The sequence below is a fragment of the Diceros bicornis genome, chromosome 1 (assembly GCF_020826845.1).
Source record: "Diceros bicornis minor isolate mBicDic1 chromosome 1, mDicBic1.mat.cur, whole genome shotgun sequence".
In the NCBI taxonomy this organism is placed as follows: Eukaryota; Metazoa; Chordata; class Mammalia; order Perissodactyla; family Rhinocerotidae; genus Diceros; species Diceros bicornis.
Genome location: NC_080740.1, coordinates 75,515,215 through 75,537,389, shown reverse-complemented (window position 1 = coordinate 75,537,389; position 22,175 = coordinate 75,515,215). Strand labels below are relative to the sequence as shown.

Here is a 22,175-nt window from a genome sequence, read left to right as displayed (position 1 = left end):
ACAGTATCAGCCACATTTGTTTACTTTAAAAAGCAGTTTATGTGGCAGACCAGGCACAATAAATAAAACATTTACCTGTTTCTCTTCATCTGGCATGTTTTTCTCCAGTTCTATTAAGTATTCTTCATCTAGTTCAGAGGCATTCACATCATCAGGTTTGTTCTCAACCTTGTCCACTCCTGGCTCCTCCTCAAATGAGGTGTTGGTGTCATGAAAGCACTCCTCTTCTTCCTGGTCCTCCTGGGGATGCGTCTCAACATCCTCGAGCAGCTTGCTCTGGGAATGGTGATCTTTGGGATTAGAAACCGAAGGGCTAGAGCATGCTGCTTCCTGGGGATCTATAACTTTCAAATCATTGAACAGATCCTCTGGAATCCTACAGTGTTCTGACTTGTCCCCCATGCCGAATCAGTGAGGGATGTGAAGCTGAAACTCTGGGAAAAGAGAAAACATGTTAGGTAATGGTGCTTACATATAAAGAAAATTCTACCTATCACACCTAAACAAACTGCTGCATCAAAGCCCAAAACACACTCTAATCTCTTTTCATCAGAATTCATTATTAAAATAAAATAAGTTATCATAAGCCCATAAATAATGCCAGCGGCATTTAACTAATAATACCCCTTTCAGAGCTTCTTATATGCAGCAAAAGAGACCGATTTTAATGTGACTCTTCCACTTTCCACTGCCCGCATTTTGTCGGGGCAGGAAAAAAATAGGCATAAGCTAAAACAATGCAAGAAAAATGAAGCAACTTTAATCTTTATTCAGAATGAATAGCCAGGTTGTAAATAAGAAACTATGGCCTGTGTTTCCAGCACCACCACACGAAGCTCAAGAATGAGTTTCTGGTGGAGCTGAAAATGCAAGCCGTGCCAAAATAGCGATCCCCAACTTCACCCAAACGCGTGTGGTAGAGCCCACGCAGGTTACAGTGGAAGGCGAGCCCTGACGCAGTTGGTCCTAATCAGGAGCCGCGTGGGGGTCAGAATCAGGCACTAAAAGAGTGGTTCTCAACCCTGGCTGTACAACACAACACTTGGGGCGCTTTAGCAAGTACTGCTGCCCAGATCTTATCCTCCACAGATTCTGATTTACTGGCCTGGCGTCGGGCCAGGGCATCTGTATTTTTAAAAAGGCATCCTAGGTGATTCTACCTAGCCAATTGAGAACCACTGCTGTAGAAGCCGAGTCAGACCGTCAGCAGCCCGCCCCTCTGGTCGCAGCAAAATCACGCCAACGACCCTTGTGTCGCGACAAGAGCCCGAATTCGCCCCAGCTCGTCCCAAGAAAACTTAAAACAGCAAGATCTTAACACGGAGATACCGCTTCCACAGCTATGTTTTGTTTCTCCCCGCGCTCACGTCTATTGGAAGTACGCAGGAGTTTGCGGCCCCAGGGTTAACGAGGGGCCACCCCGCGCTTCCCAACAGTTCGTCCTCTAGCCACGTCCCTCACAGCCAAGGGGACAAACCCAGGCGGCTACTCACAGCTTCACCACTCGTCTCGTCCTCACCTTCCTAACCGCTGATACCCTCTACTTCCGCTCGGTCAAGTGCACTTCCGTCAGCGCCGACCTATGGCGTCGCTGTTGACAAAGCATCCTGGGAAATGTAGTGGAAACCTCGGGGACAGGCATCGCTGTCGCTGTGTGACGTCATTGTACGGAATGAAATATGAGTGACGGTTGCCGTGTTGGGTTACGGCAAGAACGCGTTACTCAGCACAGGAGAGAAACGGAAAATGAAAGGCTGTTTCTATGGTGTTCTTTCTACTCCTTCACTCTGACCTCTCTCATGCTACCAACGTATAGAGGAATCCCGAAGCATGAACCTTGTCCAAAAATGGTTCTCAAATTGTGCCTTTCAAGGAGTCTAGCACTAGATCAAGATCATTTTCATAATACTAAGTTGCTATTTGCCTTTTCCGTACTCCTTCTATCATGAATGTACAGTGGAGTTTTCCAGAGGCTATGTATCATGTGATAGCGCAATGGATTTAATGCAGAAGGAGCTATAAGAATCCAACTGTCTTCTATTAAGCCAGAGATTTGCAAAAATGTAGAACAATGCCACTCTTCTTACTATATATATTTTTTGTTTTGGAAAATAAAGTTATTTATAAAAAGATTATTTATGTTAGCATATAATGGGTGTATTGTTATCTTAAAGGAATTAATAAATAAATATAAAAATTTTTTCAGTTCTAATTTCTAATACAGTACATATTGACAGGTATAACCCACATAAACAAAAGCTTTTTGTGGTCCTCAATAATATTTAAGAGTGTTAAGAGGTCTTGGAATGAAAAGCGAACTGTAGCCCTATATATTAATTCCAGAAATGTTTATTGAATGTTTATCAGACCCCTGACATTGCACTGGGAATACAGAATTGAGCTATCTCTTAAGGTAGCCGGATAGGTAACCAGCAACGACAGCAGAGCATTAGTTAATTTTCTGTAATTTACGGAAACTATTGCAGAGATAGCTAAGAGGGACTTTTTCAAGAAGGATATCAAACTTGTTTTTTGAATTTATGTCTCAATGCGGTTATGCATACAGTGGTATTTTTGTGGAGGTCAAAAGCTTTAATATACTAAAAGTAAATATTAAAAATATATCAGAATTTTTGGAATCTTCTAATATTTATTAATTTTTAAAATACAGCAGGAACTTAAAAAATGTAAGTAGTTAGGCCTCTTATGACCTTTAATAAGTCCTGTTAATTAAATTCTAGTGTAATAGAAAGGGTGTGAATTTTGAAGCAAAATAAATAAGTAAATAAATAAATAAAATGAACTTGAGTTACAAAGTGAACCTTTTTATTTCACTAGCTGTCCAACTTTGGACGACAATTCTAGTAGCTAACACTTATTGATTATGTGCTTATTAGGTGCTACGTGCCGTGAAAAATGTTTTAGGTGGATTATTTGATTATCTGAATTCTGATTCTGGCTCTACCACTTGACTAGCTGTGTGACTTGGGGGCAAATTACTTAATGCTTCTAAGCTCTGATATATAAATTTACCTCCTAAGTAAAAATTGGGATGGGTAACAAAGATATCTCCGTCTTAAGATCGTTGGGAGAAAGGAATGATATCTAGAAGACAAGGAACACAGGGTTTGGCACATAGCGTTTTATGAATGTTAGAGACAATAATAATATGTGACATGCCTTGTGACAGTAGCTGGGTACAGGAAACCTAATAAGACACAGTCCCTGGCCTCCTCCATCCCCAGGAGCTCTCAGACTAGTGGGGGAGAGGGGAAAGGGAGGATAAAGGCACTACTGAGCCTGAATGAAGATGCAATCCACTCTTTTCTTTCTACACCAAGAAGAACCAACGTCCAATTAGTCCAGTTTGGTAGGTCTTCACTAATAAGATATTTGAGTTAGGCTGTTGAAAGAAGAATAGTTCATCAAGAGGAAAAACCAGGAGAGACCAAAGGGCATCATGACAATGTCAGGAGCATTTTGGGGAATTATAAGTAGGTGGATGTTGCTGAAGTATAGAGCATGAAGCGAGCAACAAAGCTGTACAGATGGAAGCCCACCAATCCGTTCCTGGAACCATGGAGACTGTCTCAAAGTGCTTACAACAACTTTGAAAAAGGAAAACAAATGTTTTTCATCTAGAGGCAGTTCTGTTGTTATTTTTGCAGGGCAGAGACCATGTCTGTCTTGTTTACAGTTGAAAGGGGTCAGTGAACATTCTGTTAGCACATGGGTGAATGACCCTCTTTCAGGAATTTATGGCCAAAACACTGTACCCAACACTCAGTGCTCTGATGAGCTGAGTAAAGAGATTTTGAGACTTCTGGAGTTACCTTACAGGATTGTTGTAAGAATTAAATGGTGTCATGTCTTATCTAAAACACAGAAATTGAAGTACTCAAGATACAAAAAAATACTTTAATATCAACAGCACTTAGCACAGTAAGTACTCAATAAGTGTTTATCATAATTATTATTATTAATGAAGGTCTCACAGTATTATCACTGTTATGATCAATTACTAATAGTAATAATAATTTGATTAATTATTACTTGTGTTACTAATGATAATCAATAATATTATTAATAGTGATAATATTTGTGAAGCTTTCATTCACACCCCCCAGACAGGGGACTGAGTTCCTAAGTTTGTTGAAAGAGCAGAAAATGAACATGAATGAATGAATAATGAATGACTGCTAGGCATCATACTAGGCTGTGTGGTGGGTACAGCGATAAATCAGGAGAGCCTCAAAGGTAGCAGTTTCTCTTTGCTTTTCTTTTTGGAGGAACAGCTGGCTGGTTTCTTAGTGGCAAAAGCCTATCCCTCAATCAGTAAACAATTGCCCACTTAGTCTGTGGCCAGCTCTGTGCTGGGAGCAGGGCAGGGACTAAGGAGAAGTGAGCAAGTCTCAGCCGTAGCTGGAAGTGACGGAGGATACAAGAGAAGGAGTCTTACACTCAAGGGTGGTCCTTTGGGTGCCTGGCATGACAACGGGATTGCTGTCTAGGGTGGTGGTTAAGAACGTCGGTTCTGGAGTCAGAATGCCTGAGTTTGCATCTCCACTCTGCCTCTTAACAGCTGTGTGATCTGATCTTGGACAAGTCACTGAACCCTGATATCTACCTTATAAGGTTTCATGAGGCTTAATGAGGTAACAAACCTAAAGCACTTAGTATAGACCCTGGCACATAACTTTAACTTAAAATAAATTGCTTCGTGGAGAATCTGCAGGCAGAGACAGAAATCATCCCTACCCACCCCCCCGCCCCGTGACTTATGTACACACTGTGCTAAACTTTCAGGAAGCTCTGTACATCTACACTCCTTGGAGCTAGAGATTTAAATCTATGCTCCACTGACTCAGTCTATTTTGTGCCCAAAGTAGATATATTAATACCATAAGGCTTACTAAGCCTGGCTTTGGGGAGAAAGCTTTATACTCTGGGATCCTCTAAGTCCCGGGCTCCGTTCTTCACCTTCCCCCAGAGTTGGGGTACCTGAACTTGCCATAGCAGGGTCCAATATCCAGGAATAGTCAGGGATGCCAAAAGAATTCCTTGAGGATGAGATGTATGTAAAATACAGAACTAAGATGTAAATCCTCTATCCCTATAGTGTTTCCAAAAGATGCTATTGCTTTTTATTTTTTCCCAGTTCCCATCTTTAAATTGAAATTTCTGATGGGAGATATAATCATTAACATTCTGGGCATTTAAATTTCTAGATTTCTGTTTTGCCTCAGATCAGCATATCTGATAGCAATACAATGTGAGTGACATATGTAATTCTAAATTTTCTAGTAATAGCATTAAAAACAGTAACAGAAGTGAAATTAATTCAAATAATGTTTTACCTTACCCAGTATGTCCAAAATATTATCATTTGAACATGTAATCAATATAAAAATTATTAAGAGAATTATTTTACATTCTCTTTTTCGTACTAAGTCGTTGGGATCATGTATGTATTTTACTGTTGCAGCACATCTCAATTTGGACATTACATTTTTATTGAAAATACTTGATTCTGTACTCAGATTTCATAAAATTTATGGATAAATAAGTCAACTCACATATTCAAGTTTTTTCAAATATACTTCCCAGTGACTGAATCAAATTTTAGTTTTTAAATTTAAGTTTAAATTAATTAAAATTAGGTAAAATGAGAAGTTTAAGTCCATGGTTGTATTAGTCACATTTTAAATGCTCAATAGCCACATGAAGCTAGTGTCTGCTGTATTAGACAGGACAGGATTAGACTTTCCAGAACAAGAGCTAACTAACATTATATGTGTCAGGGGTCATGTTCATTATTAACATTTGTAATTGTAGGTAATCCTTACAACAACCCTGGCCTCCCTACTTTCAGCCTTGTTTCCTATAATCCCTTCACCTTGTAGTAACAAGACTGACCTTTTAAAAACATGAATTCTGTACAAGTCTTAACCATTTGGCTTCTCACTCTGATTAGAACAAAATCTAAAATTCCTTATCATGACCCATCAGGCTCTTATGATCTGGTCTCTACCTACCTCTCTGACCTCATCTCATACCACTTTCCCTCTTGGGTACTATACTACTCTCTGTTCCTAAAACACAGCAACATTTTCCCCATCTCCAGACCTTTGTGCTCAATGTTCCCTCTGCCTGATGCCATTAACAGCTGTACCCATGGTTTGCTCATTCTCCAACTTCAGGTCTTGCCTCAATATTACTTAAGTAGCTGACTCTATTACATCACCCTGCACATCTCCTTCATATCATTTACACATCTGTAACAATCTTAAGTATTTGTTTACTTGATTATTATAACTCCTTCTACTAGACTGCAAGAGCCACAAGGATTGAGATCTTGTCTGTCTTTGCTGTGAAATCCCTAGAGTCTAGCACAGTGCCTGGCGCACAGTAGGCACTCAAATATTGTATAAATGGATGACATTGGTAGGCACTCTTGTTACAAATGGTAAGACTGAGGCTCAGAGAGGTTAAAAGTTTTCCCCAAGGTCACACAGCTAGTAGAACAGAACAAGGACATAAAGCTGGGTCTAACCACAAAGTCTGTGTTTTTCTAAAGAACAAAAGGAGTGGGCGGATACAGTAACCTTAACTACAAAAAGGAGAAGTGGCTTTGAAGGTGATTTATATTTATAAAAATATATATGGATATATACTTGGCAGAAAAACTCAGCAGTTTTTCAATGTCAAGCAAATGGCTCAGAGCCTGGTTAAAGATGAGAACTTTAATACTGGTGATGGATGGACGAAGATACCATGTAAAATGGAGACTGACAGTCTTGGAGGGAGTCATCAAGAAGACTGCCAAGGCAAGCATCCCACACCCACTTTTCCGACTGCCCAACCCCCCTTTGCCCTCAACCTTGGTCATTTGGACCAAGAAAGGGAATTCGTGCCCCAGCCACAAATGGAATGACTGAGCTAGCACATTTTTTTCCCTGGGACTCATCGGCTGGACCAAACAATTTATTCTGAGTTAGGAAACATACTTCCAACCCTCACTTTACTATATTAAATGTCAATGCCCATTTTAAAGCTTAAAGCATTGTGTTCATGATGTACAAACCTTGGCAAGTTCAGGCAGTGGACCAATTTTGGATAAGTGTCCAGCAAGTGGCACTTTGGTCCAGCAAGTGGCAAGAACAGGAGTCAGAAGGAAGAAGAAGGGAATGTTTGCTGAGTGGCAAGTGAGTGTCAAGCACTGTGCTGAACATTCTCATCTCTCATTCTCCTCACAGAATCCTCCCAGGCTCCCTTTAAAGGGGAAGGAAATCTTTTCACTCCAGAAAGGAGACTGGTTTCTTTGTCATCCTCCGTTCAGGTCAAAGCAGAGGCAGTGGATATTTGGGGAGCTCGGTAATCTACAAATTCTTCAGCAAGGAGCTCAGTCCTGGGATTCAGATCTCAGCTTGGAGGTCCCCTCTTTGGGGGCTCACCTTTTAAAGATGATGCCTCTAACCACATCCCACCATCCCAATTGTATTCTCTTTCTTGGCACTCTGTTTCATGAATCACGGCACTTTAAAAAAATTATTTTCAATTATTTTACTTATGTCTTATTTGTCTTTTCTGCTAGAGAGAAAGTATAGCAGAGTTTTAGAGCTGAAGTTGGCAAACTTTTTCTGTAAAGGGCCAGGTAGTAAATATTTTAGGCTCTGTGGGCCATGTGGTCTCTGCTGCAACAGCTGGACTGCTGTTATTACGTGAAAGCGGCCATAGACACCATGTAAATGAATGAGAATGTCTGTGTTCCAATAAAACTTTATTGACAAAAGCAGACGTCAGGCTGGGCTGGGCTGGTAGGCTGTAGTTTGCAGAGCCATGTTTTAGAGCACAGATTGTGGCATCAGACTGGCTAAGATAGAATCCCTTCTCAGTTCCTGACTAGTCCTGTAAACTTAGACAAGCTCTTTAACCTCAATCAACTTCAGATTCCCTATCTGTAACATGGGGATAATAGTATTTTCCTTCTAGGGTTATTGGGAGTGTAAATGAATTAACTTATGTAAAATACTTAGAATAGAGCCTGTCTTTTTAAAATTTTAGTGTTGTCTCCACTAGCCTTTAAGTTTCATGAGGGCAGGGGCCATATCTGTTGTGTCTTTCGTGCTTGGCACTGTGCCTTGCAAAAAGTAGGCAGTCGAGAGACACTTGTCAGCAAATGAATGAGTAAATGAGTGAATGAATGAATGACCTCTTATTAGCCCCAAGATAAGAAAACCAGGGTTTATTCTCAGTTGGTTTTTTTAAAATATAAAAGTAGGTTTCTCTTTTTTAGTAGCATAAAAATTTTGCTGAGGCTAACGTTTACCTGGGTTCTCTGTGTGGCTCAGACCCCAGCATCACACTGAAATTCTCTCAAAGCCAGAAAAATGGGTAGCTTCCATTGTGCAAATCAAACATCCTCCCCAACATAAGCACCCCAGAGTATTTCCATAAATCCTTGGGGAAACTGATCAAAATGCCAGCTTGTTCAGGAATCATCTTTCTTGGCCAAGCTGACTACCTCACAGTACCCTGTGTCTTTGAGTTCAAGACTGCGAAAGCATTCAGTAGCACCCCAAAGGTAATTTGAGGTCCTTTTAAAAATATAATTTAACAAATAAAATATTTGTAGATCTTTACTTTGCTATTCAAAACATTAATTATGGCCACTTCAGCAGACTTCTTCAAGGAATAAATATATAATAGGTATTTGCGGACATTTTAAAGGCACAGATTATGAAGGAAACAAACCAACTTTCCCAACTTTCCTGTCATTTGTCCAGTTATCCCTGTGTTAGAGGTTGCAGAGGAAATGACTAGTTGATCTAGGACTTTCTTTTTTTTTTTGCGAGGAAGATCAGCCCTGAGCTAACATCTGCCAATCCTTCTCTCTTTGCCGAGAAGGCTGGCCCTGGGCTAATATCTATGCCCATCTTCCTCCACTTTATATGGGACGCCGCCACAGCGTGGCCTGACAAGTGGTGTGGCGGTGCAAGCCTGGGATCCGAACCGAGGGCCATCGCAGTGGAGCGTGCGCACTTAACTGCTACGCCACCGGGCCAGCCCCTACGACTTTTTTTTTAACCATAGTATATTGGCTCAAGTTTTTCAATGAGGCTAAGATAATTAGAGCTATATGACCCATTGGAGAAATCTCATTTTATCTCCTTGTGTTCTTAAGTAGTTCCATCCAAGTGCCCTTAAGATGCACTTTCCCCTTTGTTATTGAATTTTATACTAGTTCAATCCCAATCCGGCACTAGAAAATATATGGCTGTGGCAGGACACTTATCCAAAGTGACAGAAAAGCATCAGCATCTCTGGGAAATAGGTCTAAAGTTGAATAATTTAATCTCACTCAGCACTTTACCTACCACTTCAGAAGCTGACCCTGTGTAATTGCATATGCATAAGCTCTGCATTTGAGTGTGCTTAATGTAGATTACTTTGGTTCTGGTAGCAGCTCTGAGTTAGACAAAGCGAATATTATTCCCATTTTACAGAAGAGAAAACTGAGGAAATCGAGAGCTGAAGGGACTCGTTCAGGACCACCATGATAGCTGGGTGGCAGAGTTTCATTTACAGCCAAAGAGGCCAAGAGACCTCATAGTCCCGGAGCTCTTCATCTCATTTGTTCCATAGACTCCTTTGGCAGTTGGCTGAAGCCTATGGACTCCTCAGAAAAATGTTTTTAAGTGCATAAAACAAAATACACAGGATTATGAAGAAAATAAATTATACTGAAATACAGTTGCTAAAATATTAAAAACAAAATTTGTGATTTATATGTTTCTTAACACATTAAATATGGCAGGTCTAATAACTACCATAATTTTGAAGTAGTTATAAGTGTAAACAATATTTAAAAATATCTGAAATAACTATAATATCATATAAGATATTTGTGATTTCTTTTGGTGAAAAAGTCACAGGTTCTGCTAATATTACTGTGGTCTGTGGCCTGCAGTCATAATAGAAGGAAATGCTAAATTTCAACTAGAGGTTAGTGAAAATAAGAATGTAATATATTTCCCTATCCAAATTCACAACCCTCCCCCATGGCCCCAGAGGTGTCTGTAGACCCCAAGTTAAGGACTCTTTATCTAGTCCAATCTCTCATAAAACAGATGAGAAAATTGAGGGCCAGAGAGAGAAAGTGATTTATCTAGGATTACTTAGCTATTTAATAGCAGGGATTAAACTAGAAGCCAGGAGTGGAAAAGACCTTCCTTACAGGGCTGTTATGAAGAATAAATACAATAATATATGTAAATGCTTAGCACAACATCAGGCACACAATAGCCATCTTGCAGAAAATATGGCCATGTGACACAGCAGAAGCACATAGATGTGACTTTCTGGAAATCTCCTTAAGATGGAAACAGAGGGGCCCACCCAGTGGTGTAGTGGTTGGGTTCATGCGCTTAGCTTTGGTATCCCTGGGTTCATGGGTTTGGATCCCAGGTGCAGACTTACACACCACTCATCAAGCCATGCTGTGGCGGCATCCCACATATAAAATAGAGGAAGACTGGCACAAATGTTAGCTCAGCAACAATCTTCCTCAAGCAAAAAAAAAAAAAGAGGAAGATTGGCAACAGATGTTAGCTCAGGGCCACTCTTCCTCACCAAAAAACAAAAAAAAAAGAAAGAGAGAAACAGAGTCAGCTTTATGTGCCTTTTCCCTGTCCCTTTCCTCTTCCTGCCTGCAAGAGGAACTTTATGGCCACTTTAGAAGGATGGTACAGGGCCAGCCCCATGGCTTAGCGGTTAAGCGCGAGCGCTCCGCTGCTGGCGGCCCAGGTTCGGATCCCGGGCGCGCACCGACGCACTGCTTCTCCGGCCATGCTGAGGCCGCGTCCCACGTACAGCAACTAGAAGGATGTGCAACTATGACATACAACTATCTACTGGGGCTTTGGGGCAAAAATAAATAAATAAAATTATTAAAAAAAAAAAAAAAAGAAGGATGGTACAGGCAGATGCTAGAAGGGACACAGGCCTCTCCTGACACTATGGAGCAGCCACACCATTCCTGACCTGCCTACCTCCAGACTTCTCACATGAGAGATACAAAAGATCTCCTGACTTGTTCAAACCACTGTTACTCATGTTCTGTTATGTGCAGCCAAACTCACTCTAACTGACACGCACCTCTTCCTGGCTGGGGGACTGACCCTCTCTGACCCTCTCATCCATAAGAGCACCATTCAAGGTTTTTTGATGAGGATTAGAGGGTACAGAGGACTTAACACAGTGCCTGGCCCAATTTCAAGTGCACAGTAAAAGGCAGCTGTTATTATAATCCTGTTTGAGTGCATAGCAGTTCAGTGTGCTTTCTACCGTATTGGCTACAGCTTCAAAACCACACACACAGCCTTCCAATCCCGCCCACCCCCGGCCCCCTCCCTCCGCGGCTCTGGTATGAGTGCCTCCAATTCAGCCTTGAAGAAAGGATTGTCATGTCTCCCAGAAAGGAACAGTTTATGAAAATGCTGACAGAGACACAACGCCTAATAATTAGTGGCTAACAACCACAGACATGGAGGCAATTAGGAGGTTTATATCAATTCAGGGGACTAAAGCAACTTCTCATTTATTCCTCAGATTTCTGGTGTAAGCCCCTGAGATGTTATTTCTGCCAGCAGTGCTGACTTCACAGGAAGAATATGAGATGAGAAGTGAGTGGAGAGGTTGTGGGGGGCTGCAAAGGACCTTCAGACTCCAAATGCCACCCCTTCCTCGACTCCAGCGGCCACTCTGCTGGAGCTTTTACCATCAGAGCTGGGGTCCTGGGGGTGGTAAAGGGCATGTGTGAGCCCATGGGTCTTAGAAGGGGCCAAAGAGTGAAGACGCAGTGGGGGTTCCCAAAGACACTCTTGGCCTACAGTCTTGTCACAGGATGGTGCTACTTCCCCATGGGGCCCTTTTCCTTTCTTTGACATCACTTCCCCTAGCACTGATAGACTGGGGACCACTTGGGATGCTAATGCCTACCAAAGTAGGCTTCCTTCATTGTGGGGCCTAGAAGTGGGGTCCATGGCTCTTTACACTCAGGGCTGCTTGGGCCTCTGTAGGGGTAGTGAGCAGGCTAAAATTTGGCATCCCTTCTAATTAATATCCTTTTAACATCATCATCTTATTTATTTATTTATTTATTTATTTATTTATTTATTTATTTATTTTTGTGAGGAAGATCAGCCCTGTGTTAACATCGCCCAATCCTCCTCTTTTTTTGCTGAGGAAGACTGGCCTTGGGCTAACATCTGTGCCCATCTTCCTCCATTTTATATGGGACGCCACCACAGCATGGCTTGCCAAGCAGTGCGCGCCCGGGTCCGAACTGGTGAACCCCAGGCCGCCGCAGCGGAGTGCGCGCACTTAACTGCTTGTGCCACGGGGCCGGCCCCAACATCATCATCTTTTTAAATAACACAATTTAAAAAATTGAGGCAGAAGAATAGGACCAACTTGGAATCCCATAACCACTCCTCAGAAGTGATATTAACAACAGTTTACTGTGTATCCTTCCAGAAGATTTCCATTCACTGTGATGGACTGAATTGTGTCCCCCCCCCAAATTCATATGTTGAAGCCCTAACTCCTAATGTGACTGTGTTTGGAGATCGAACCTACAAGGGGGTAACAAAGGTAAAATGAGGTCATCAGGGGAGGCCTTAATTCAATAGGACTGGTGTCCTTATAAGAAGAGAAAGAGACACCAGGGATGCACATTCACAGAGCAAAGGCCATGTGAGGACATAGAGAGAGGGCGGCCAGCTGCAAACCAAGGAGAGAGGTCTTGGAGGAAACAACCCTGCTGACTCCTTGATCTTGGACTTCTAGCCTCCAGAATTGTGAGAAAATACATTTCTTTCTTTCTTTTTTTTTTTTGTGAGGAAGATCAGCCCTGAGCTAACATCTGCCAATCCTCCTCTTTTTTTTTCTTGCTGAGGAAGACTGGCCCTGGGCTAACATCCATGCCCATAGTCCTCCACTTTATATGGGACACAGCCAGAGCATGGCTTGACAAGCGGTGTGTCGGTTGGCGCCCGGATCCGAACCGGCTGCTGCAGCGGAGCACACGCACTTAACTGCTTGCACCACCGGGCCGGCCCCAGAAAATACATTTCTGTTATTTAAGCCACCCATTATTTTGTTATGGCAGCCCCAGCAAACTAATACACTGACTTAATTATATAAGTACATGAGCAGGACAATTTATTAAAATATGACATTGTGCTTAACCTCTCTGTTTTCCCCTTCCTCCTCTTACCAAGTAGGCAGTCAGCTTTTGCAATTCCTTGGCTCAGGGGTGGCTAATATGCCCCAATCCCTAAGAGGTCTTATTCATTTCCATTTCAATGAATACTATGTGAAAACGTTTGTTTGCCCACAATCTCCCCAAAAGCAAATTGTCAAACTTTCCCCTTTAGATGTTGTTTAGTGAGGATGAGGAATAATTGATTTTCTATAAATAAAAATTCATAGAAACAGATTAATCACCCAGTAGTGCCCACTTCCACTGGCCAAGCAGCGGAATGTTCTAAGAAAAAATTCGGGAGAGCATCTCTTATTGTTCCATGTACTTATTCTCTCTTTAGCTCTCTTTTGTGATTTTTCTGAACCAGATAACCTTTTTTTTTTTTTTTTTAGTATCTGCTCCCACTCTACGGCTTGACTTTATTCACTCTCTCTCTCTTTTATTTTTTTTTTTGCTGGGGAAGATTCTCCCTGAACTAACATCTGTTGTCAATCTTCCTTTTTGTTTTTTTTCCTCCCTAAAGCCCCAGTAACATAATTGTATATTCTAGTTGTCAGTCTTTCTAGTTCTTCTATGTGAGCTGCTGCCACAGCGTGGCTACTGACAGATGAGTGGTGTGGTTCCATGCCCAGGAACTGAACCCGGGCAGCTGAAGTGGAGCACACGGAACTTTAACCACTAGGCCGTTGGGGCTGGCTCTGAACCAGACAACTTCTGGGGAAGCATGTAAAAGGGGACAAAATCAAGATAATTAAACAATTAACTTTCCTACTAATTTATCCCAATGATGTTTTAGATTCTCAGTCCCCCCAGGAAGCTATACAGTTGGTTTGCTACTTAATCCAGTGGTCTAAACTAAAATCCCAGGGCTCTCAAGACAGCAGTTTGAAGGACATTGGAAACTCCTCAAACTATTTTCTATTCTTTAATCAAAGAAGATATTTCCAAAGGCTAAAGCACAGAGAGTTGCTTTTGATATTCCTTATAATGAACAGCCCTTTAGATCTTAGTTAGAAATGGTGCTCATCTGGGGGTTTCTTAGTAATCACTGCTCTGAGGGGCTCCTCGAAGAGGATAAATGAGGAGAAGAAATTTGAGTGCCATGGAGGCTGCTCTGAAAGTTATCTTGACCTCATTTACTTCTCACAGGAACGGCCTCTGCCAATAGCATCCTTCTGGGAGTATAACTAGGACAAGCAGTGTGAGCACAACTCATGAAGGCCTATTTCTAGAAGTGTCTCACTTCTGGAGGCTGAGGAGGGCTTTGGGAGGCAGCAAGACTGACCAGGCATTCTCTTCTCTGTCACTCCATCTTTCCCTGCTGAGGGCTTCTGTGATGGAGTCACAGCAGAGTCCCCAGTTACCCTCAGGGTCAGCTCCAAAGGTCTTGGACCAGAAGCCAGCTCCTGTCTCTTCAGCTTTAATTTCCAAACCACAGGCCTCCCTGGCCCACTTCCCTTGTTCCATTACAGTGACACAGTGACAGGGTGAGTGAGGGTGAGTGGGAGATGGTACAATTTGAGTTTTAGCCAGAACTTTGTCCACAGCCTATAATTTCTAAAGGTTTGATGGTGCTTCCCGTTCCTGAGAAGTAACAGCAGTAATTAAACAGTGTAGTGTTTCCCAAACTTCAGCAATTAGCATACCCATATCATGATTTTTGCTACTTTTGCAATCCTCTGTTATTTACGTAAATTTTAAAAAAATTTTATCAATTTTTCACTTAATAAAATTAATTTTATTTATTTTTTTCTTTTTTCCTTTTTTTTTTTTTTTGTGAGGAGGTCTAGCCCTGAGCTAACATCCAATGCCAATCCTCCCCTTTTTTCTTGAGGAAGATTGGCCCTGGGCTAAGATGCGTGCCCATCTTCCTCTACTTTATATGGACGCTGCCACAGCATAGCTTGACGAGCAGTGCGTCGGTGCACCCCCGGGATCCAAACCTGCGAACCCCGGGCCGGCAAAGTGGAGCGCGCGCACTTAACCGCTTGCACCACTGGGCTGGCCTCTAAAATTTATTTTAAAAGGAAAATTTTATGTCATCTGCATGGTTGAAATATCAGTGTCACTTGCTCTAAAGAGAAGTTTTCAGTAAAAGCAAATACAATGAAAACAAAACAATATTATTAAATTTGAACTCTGGAAGTTGCCTGCTTAAAGCTCTAAGCCTGAGATCTGCTATCTCTTTACTTAAAAAAAAACAGAGAGAGAGAGAAATTAGCAAGTGTTAGAGGGGTGTGTGGGATTTACTAGCACCAAAGTGAGACTTTCAACTTGATGTATTCAGAAGGAATAAAAGAGACTGAAAAGAGAGTGCTTTCTCCTGTTGTGGTTCAATATTATTGCATATTCAGTGCTTTACATAAATCATCCTACAGGTAGGTAGAGTGCAAAGTACACTACCTGAGCAGTTATGGCTTCTTAAAACGTTAGGACCGGAAGGGCATAATGAGATCAACTTCCCTCTTGCATGGATGAAGGATCTAGGGTCCCAAGGGGCAGATGAGGATAAACTAACTGCAAATTTTTTTATTGTAGTAAAATACACATAACATAAAATTTACTATTAGTGACATTTAGTAATTCACAGTGTTGTGCAACCATCACCAGTATCTAGTTTCAGAACATTTTCATTACCCTAAAAGGAAACTTTGTACCCATTAGCAGTCACTCCCCATTTCCCCCTCCCCTCAGCTTTGGCAACCACTAACCAGCTTTCTGTCTCTCTGGATTTGCTGACTCTCTAGATGATACTCATAAATGGAATCATACAATATGTGGCTTTTTGTGTCTGGCTTCTTTCACTTAGCATGATGTTTTCAAGGTTCACTTATGTTGTAGCGAGTATCAGTACTTCATTCCCTTTTATTAGTGAATAATATTCCATTGTGTGGATACACTACATTTTGTTTGTCCATTCATCAGTTGATGGACATTTGGGTTGTTTCTGCCTTTTGGTTGTTATGAATAGTGCTTCTATGAACATTCATGTACAAATTTTTGTTTGAGTCCCCGTTTTAAATTCTTTGGGGTATATACCTAGGAGTGGAATTGCTGGGTCAAATAGTCATTCTATGTTTAACTTATCGGGGAACTGCCAATCTGTTTTCCATAGGGGCTACACCATTTTACATTCCCACCAGCAATGTACAAGCGTTCCAATTTCTCCATATCATTGCCAACGCTTGTTATTTTCTCTTTTTTCTTAGTTATAGCCATCTTAGTGAGGAGGGCAAACTCACTTTGATGGAACATTAATTCTCGATTCCTTCTCTAATCCATTCTCTACCCAGCAGCCAGATTGGTCTTTCCAAAATGCACATCTGATCACATCACCCACGTTTTTTGCTCTCAATTTCTTAGGATGAAGACAAAAATACATCCAAAGCCCTGAGGACCCTGCATACCTGGTGCCTGCCTGCCTTTCGATCACCACCATCCCCTTGGCCTTTCAGAAAGCATCCTCTTGCCAGAGCCGCTGCAAGGACCATTCCTTCTGCCTGCCTGGAATGCTCCCTTCCCACTCCTTTGGAGCTTAGTTCAAGCTGCATCCCTCAGGAAAGCCACCCCTTAACATTCTTCCCTCCCCCAGTTAGGCCAGGGGCCTGGTTATCAGTTCTCAGAGCACTGGGCATCTCTCCTTCATAACACTTACCCCTGTTTGCAGTTATACATTTGTTCACGTCATTATTTGGTTCTGTAAGGGAGCTCTGCTTTCTCTCTGCTTGCAGGGCAGAGCCAGCCAACGAGGCCTTGGAAGTTGCTATTGTCTCCTCCCTTCTCCATTCAGTACTCTCAATGAAGGCTTGCACTAACTTTTCTTTCTCTGCATTCTTTAGCTCAAAGACCAACAAACCTCATCAAGCAAGCAGCGTTATCTGCTAGGTTTGCTTTCTTCTTAAATTAAAAAATTACTTATAGGACAATAACAAGCACGAACTATAAAATAAAAAATAGATGAACTGCACTTCATCAAAGTTAAATATGCCTGTTCTCCAAAAGAAACTCTTAAGGAAATGAAAAGACAAGACATAAACTGGGAGAAAATATTTGCAAAGCACATATATGTTCAAAGAACTGGACCTAACATATATAAAGAACTCTTACAACTCAATAAGAAGATTAAAAAAAAAAAACAATAAAAATGAGTAAAATATTTGGACACATGACCAAAGATGTACAGAGGGCAAATAAGCACATAAAAAGATGTTCAATATCATTAGTCATTGGGGAGATGCAAATTAAGGCCACAAGAGAGACTATACACTTACTAGAATGACTAAACTTAAGAAGATTAATAATACCAGGTGTTGGAGCTACTAGAAATCTCATGCATTGTTGGTAGGAATGCAACACGGTACAGCAATTTTGGCAAACAGTTTGGCAGTTTTTATAAGTTAAATATACACTGACCATACAACTCAGCAATCTCACTCCTACGTATTTACCCAAGAAAAAGGAAAACATAAATATGTTCACACACAAAGACCTGTATGCCAATGTTTATAGCAGCTTTATTTATAATACCCTAAAACTGGAAACAACCCAGTGTCCATTAGCTGGGGAATTAGTACACAAATTGTGGTATATCCATACAATAGAATACCACTCATCAATAAATAGGAATGAATTAGTGATACATGCAACAACATGGATGAATCTCAAAAGCTTAGAATCTCAGGTTAAGTGGATAGAGCCAGATACAGAAGGCTACCTACAGTAGGATTTCATTTATATGACACTGGGGAAGACTATAGGGAATATCAGTGGTTGCCAGGACTAAGGGTAGGGGGAGGAGATTGACTACATAGGGGCATGAGAGAAATTTTGGGGGAGATGAAATATTCTATATCTTGATTGTGGTGTTGGTTCCATGACTGCATACATTTGTCAAAACTTATCAAACCATATACTTAAAAAACAGTGAATTTTATTTTATATAAATTATACCCCAATAAAACTGACTTTAAAAACTTACTTGCAACTCAACAACAAAGAAATAAATCATTTCATTAAAAAATGAACCAAAGACTCAAATAGACATTTATCCAAAGAAGATATACAAGTGGACAACAAGCACGTTAAAAGTTGTTCAACATCACTAATCAGTAGGGAAACACAAATCAAAACCACAATGAGATATCATCTCACACCCATTCAGATGGTTACTATTAAAAAAGAAAACCCAGAAAATAACAAGTGTTGGTGAGGATGTGGAGAAATCATAACCCTTTGCATTGTTGGTTGGAATGTAAAATGATGCAGCCACTGTGGAAAACAGTATTGGCAGTTCCTCAGAAAATTAAACACAGAATTACCATATGATTCAGCAATTCCATTTCTGGGTATATATTTAAAAGAATTGAAAGCAAGATCTCAAAGGAATATTTATACACTCATGTTCATAGCAACATTATTCACAATAGCCAAAAGCTGGAAACAACCCAAATGTTCATCAATGGATGAATGGATAAATGAAACGTGGTGTATACATACAATGGAATATTACTCAGCCTTAAAAAGGAAGAAAGTTTTGACATATGCTACAGCATGGGTGCACCTTGAGGACATTGTGTTAGGTGAAATAAGCCAGTCTCAAAAGGACAAGTACCTTATATGAGGTATCAAGAGTAGTCAAACTCATAGAAACAGAAAGTAGAATGGCGGTTGCCAGGGACAGGAACCAGGAGATGGAGGGTGGGTGAGTTGTTGTTTAATGGGTAGAGAGTTTCATTTTTGCAAGATGAGAAAGTTCTGGAGATTGGTTGCACAACAACAAGAAATGTGAATATATATTTAACACTACTGAACTGTACACTTCAAAATGGTTAAGATGGTAAATTTTATGTGTATTTTGCTACAATTAAAAAAAACCTTATTTGAGTGCTTTAGGAATATATTATCTGTGTAAAAAACCCAAGAGATAGAGAAGATATGAAATAAAAAGAGCGAACTTTCCCTGCTGCTCTCTTCCTTCCCAGTACTCTCATTCCATTTCCCCCTGGGCATCACACATACAAACATATAGCTTTAAAATGTATGTAAATGGAGGGCCGCCCCGTGGCTTAGCAGTTATGTGCGCGCACTCCGCTGCTGGTGCCGGGTTTTGGATCCCGGGCGTGCACCGACGCACCGCTTCTCCGGCCATGCTGAGGCCGCGTCCCACATACAGCAACTAGAAGGATGTGCAACTATGACACACAACTATCTACTGGGGCTTTGGGGGAAAAATAAATAAATAAAATTATAAAATGTATGTAAATGGAGTTAAACTATATTTATGGTTAGGTAATCTGCCTTTTCCATAGTGTCTGCCTCATTTTAGAGATTTTCCATGTCAGTACACATGGAGAGACTTCATTCTTTCTAACCATTGCACAGTATTTCACAGCGTGGATGTGTGTAGCTTGTTGAGGCATTTTTCTCTCGATGGACAGTTACATCATTTCTGTTTTTCCCTGGTACAGACAATGCTGCAGTAAACATCCTTGTATATCTTTGTGCACTTGAAGGAGTATCTCTGTGGGTCAAAGGCCTACAAGTGCTCTCCTGAAGGAATGTGCATTTAAAATGTTTTAGATATTGCTAAATTGCCCTCTACAAGGTCTGCATGAACTCACACCACCCCCTAGCACTGTATGAGGTTGCTTGTGTCTCCACATTCTCAACTGATTATCAATTTAAAAAATATTTCCTTCTGAGCTTTCAGAGGCCTCCAGAACCCAAGCCACCCTGCCCACCTTTTTCCATGGACCCAGTGGCCAACCAGCTAGATTGTGTCCTTGTAGTCTCTCCCTCCAGGAATGTTCTCCCCTCCCCTCCGCTTGCCTTTCCAAATCCTTTGAGGTGGGCTGCAGGTCCCTTCCTCAGCAGTCTTCTCAGCGACTCCTGCCTCACCCTCTGCCTGGGGGCCTCCATAGTCAAGGCTTATCCAGCTGCACATTCCACTGCTTGTTCAACATCCTGTTTTTTTAATCTGGAGCTTCTCAGATTTTCCCACCAAAATATCCCTAATGGCGGGGGAGAGTGAATGCATAACCTCGAATATCTGGGAAGCACAATCGCAAGTGGCTATAGAGAGAGGAAAATTTCTTTGAAGTTCCTTGCTGTATCTTAAAGTTCTAGTTTTATATTAAAAGCATTTTAGGGGCCGGCCCTGTGGCTTAGCGGTTAAGTGTGCACGCTCTGCTACTAGCGCCTGGGTTCGGATCTCGGGCGCGCACCTACGCACCGCTTGTCTGGCCATGCTGAGGCGGCGTCCCACATACAGCAACTAGAAGGATGTGCAACTATGACATACAACTATCTACTGGGGCTTTGGGGAGAAAAAGGGGGAAAAAAAGAGGAGGATTGGCAATAGATGTTAGCTCAGGGCCGGTCTTCCTTAGCAAAAAGAGGATTAGCATGGATGTTAGCTCAGGGCTGATCTTCCTCAAAAAAAAAAAAAAAACCAGTTTAAATCTTGTCTCATCCAGTAAAAGCAGTGCTCCAGGGATGCCCACATTTACCCTATCCTCCACTTTGTGGAGTCCCTGGCACACCTCTGTATAGTCCAGGTAGAAAAACACAACCTGAATTTTATCTTCCTCACTAGTCCCAAAGCTCTCCAGGAAAAGGACTCAGATGTCGATGTACCTCTCTGGCGTGAGGGAGAAGCTCAGTAAATCCACTTCCTCAGTGTTAGTTGCACTTTCTCTCTCTTTGACTTGTCTCCTCCTGGAGAAGCCAGTGATGGAGAAAATCTCAGCATCGAAAAGGACTCTCACCACTTTTAGGGTCTGACGCCCTCTAAGATGTACATTAGTTTCCTATTGCTGTTGTATCAAATCACTACAATCTTAGTGGCATAAAACAACACAAACGTATTCTCCTACAGTTCTGGAGGTTGGAAGTCTGAAATCAATTTCACCAGGCTAAAGTCAAGGTGTTAGCAGTTCCTCCCGGAAGCTCTAGGGGACAATTTGTTTCCTTGTCCTTTCCAGCCTCCAGCGGCTGCCTATATCCCTTGGCTCATGGCCTCCTTCTCCCATCTTCAAAGTCAGCAGCATACCATCTTTAAAAGTCTTTCTCGCTGTCCCTCTGCTTCTGTTGTCATATCGCCTTCTGTCTCTCTGACTCCTCCTGTGTCCCACTTATTATAATGACTCTTGTGACTACATCGGGCCCACTGGAAAAATCCAGGATAATCTCTCTATCACAAGGTCTTTAACTTGATCACATCTGCAAAATCCCTTTTGCCATATAAGGTAACATCCACAGGCTCCAGGGATTAGGAGGTGGACATATTTAGAGGCCATCACTCAGCCTACTACAGAATGTCATAAGGTTCATGTAAGGTCCATGAGGAGAAGTGACGCGTCTGTTTGATCACCACTTACCTCCAATGGCTTGCACATTGCCTGGCACAAGGTTGACAGACCGTAAAATACTAGACTCGTGAAAGCTATACTCCCCTCTTCTAGAAAAACGTACATAGGCACTACATTCTGCATAACATTTTAGGGGCCTCCCAGATCCCCTGAATCCAACACATCCACTCCAAGTTAAGCATCTCTAACCCAGATTTCTAGAATGTCTGGCTGCAGCTGAAACACCAGTGGGGGGCTCAGAGGAAGTGGGCAGACGAGCGTAAGCTGAATTGCCAGGCCACTTTGTTCCTTTACACTCCCGTCTCTTAGGCGCGTTGGACAGCAGGTGGCGCCCGGGTCCGCCTCAACGCCAAACTTGCCCCTCGTGGAGCACCTGCTCAGGGGAAGGGGGCGTGGAGAGGTCTAGATCACTGCAGTGACTAAAGAACTGCTTCCCAGTCTCTGCACGTACGGAGGAAGGACGCCCGGCTCTGGGCGGCGAGGAGCGCCCCGGGAGACTTCGTCTTTGCTGCGCGCAGCTGGAGACGCCGCGGCGCCGG

At 41.9% G+C, this 22,175-nt stretch overlaps 1 protein-coding gene across 2 annotated transcripts in view; it reads right to left on the bottom strand.

Annotated features, from left to right (window-relative positions):
- TTC1 (tetratricopeptide repeat domain 1) overlaps nucleotides 1-1,441 on the bottom strand; it is a 44,606-nt gene extending 43,165 nt beyond the window's left edge. The window contains exons 1-2 of one of the 2 annotated variants that reach the window (XM_058545164.1): nucleotides 1,330-1,441; nucleotides 76-434 (exon numbers count right to left, since the gene is read on the bottom strand). In XM_058545164.1, the coding sequence (XP_058401147.1) occupies nucleotides 76-402 (327 nt within the window). In that variant the 5' untranslated portion in view covers nucleotides 403-434; nucleotides 1,330-1,441. Of the gene's footprint in view, nucleotides 1-75; nucleotides 845-1,329 lie in introns of those variants that run through there. The other variant, XM_058545154.1, reaches the window with a different exon arrangement.
- Nucleotides 1,442-22,175: the final 20,734 nt, after the last annotated feature.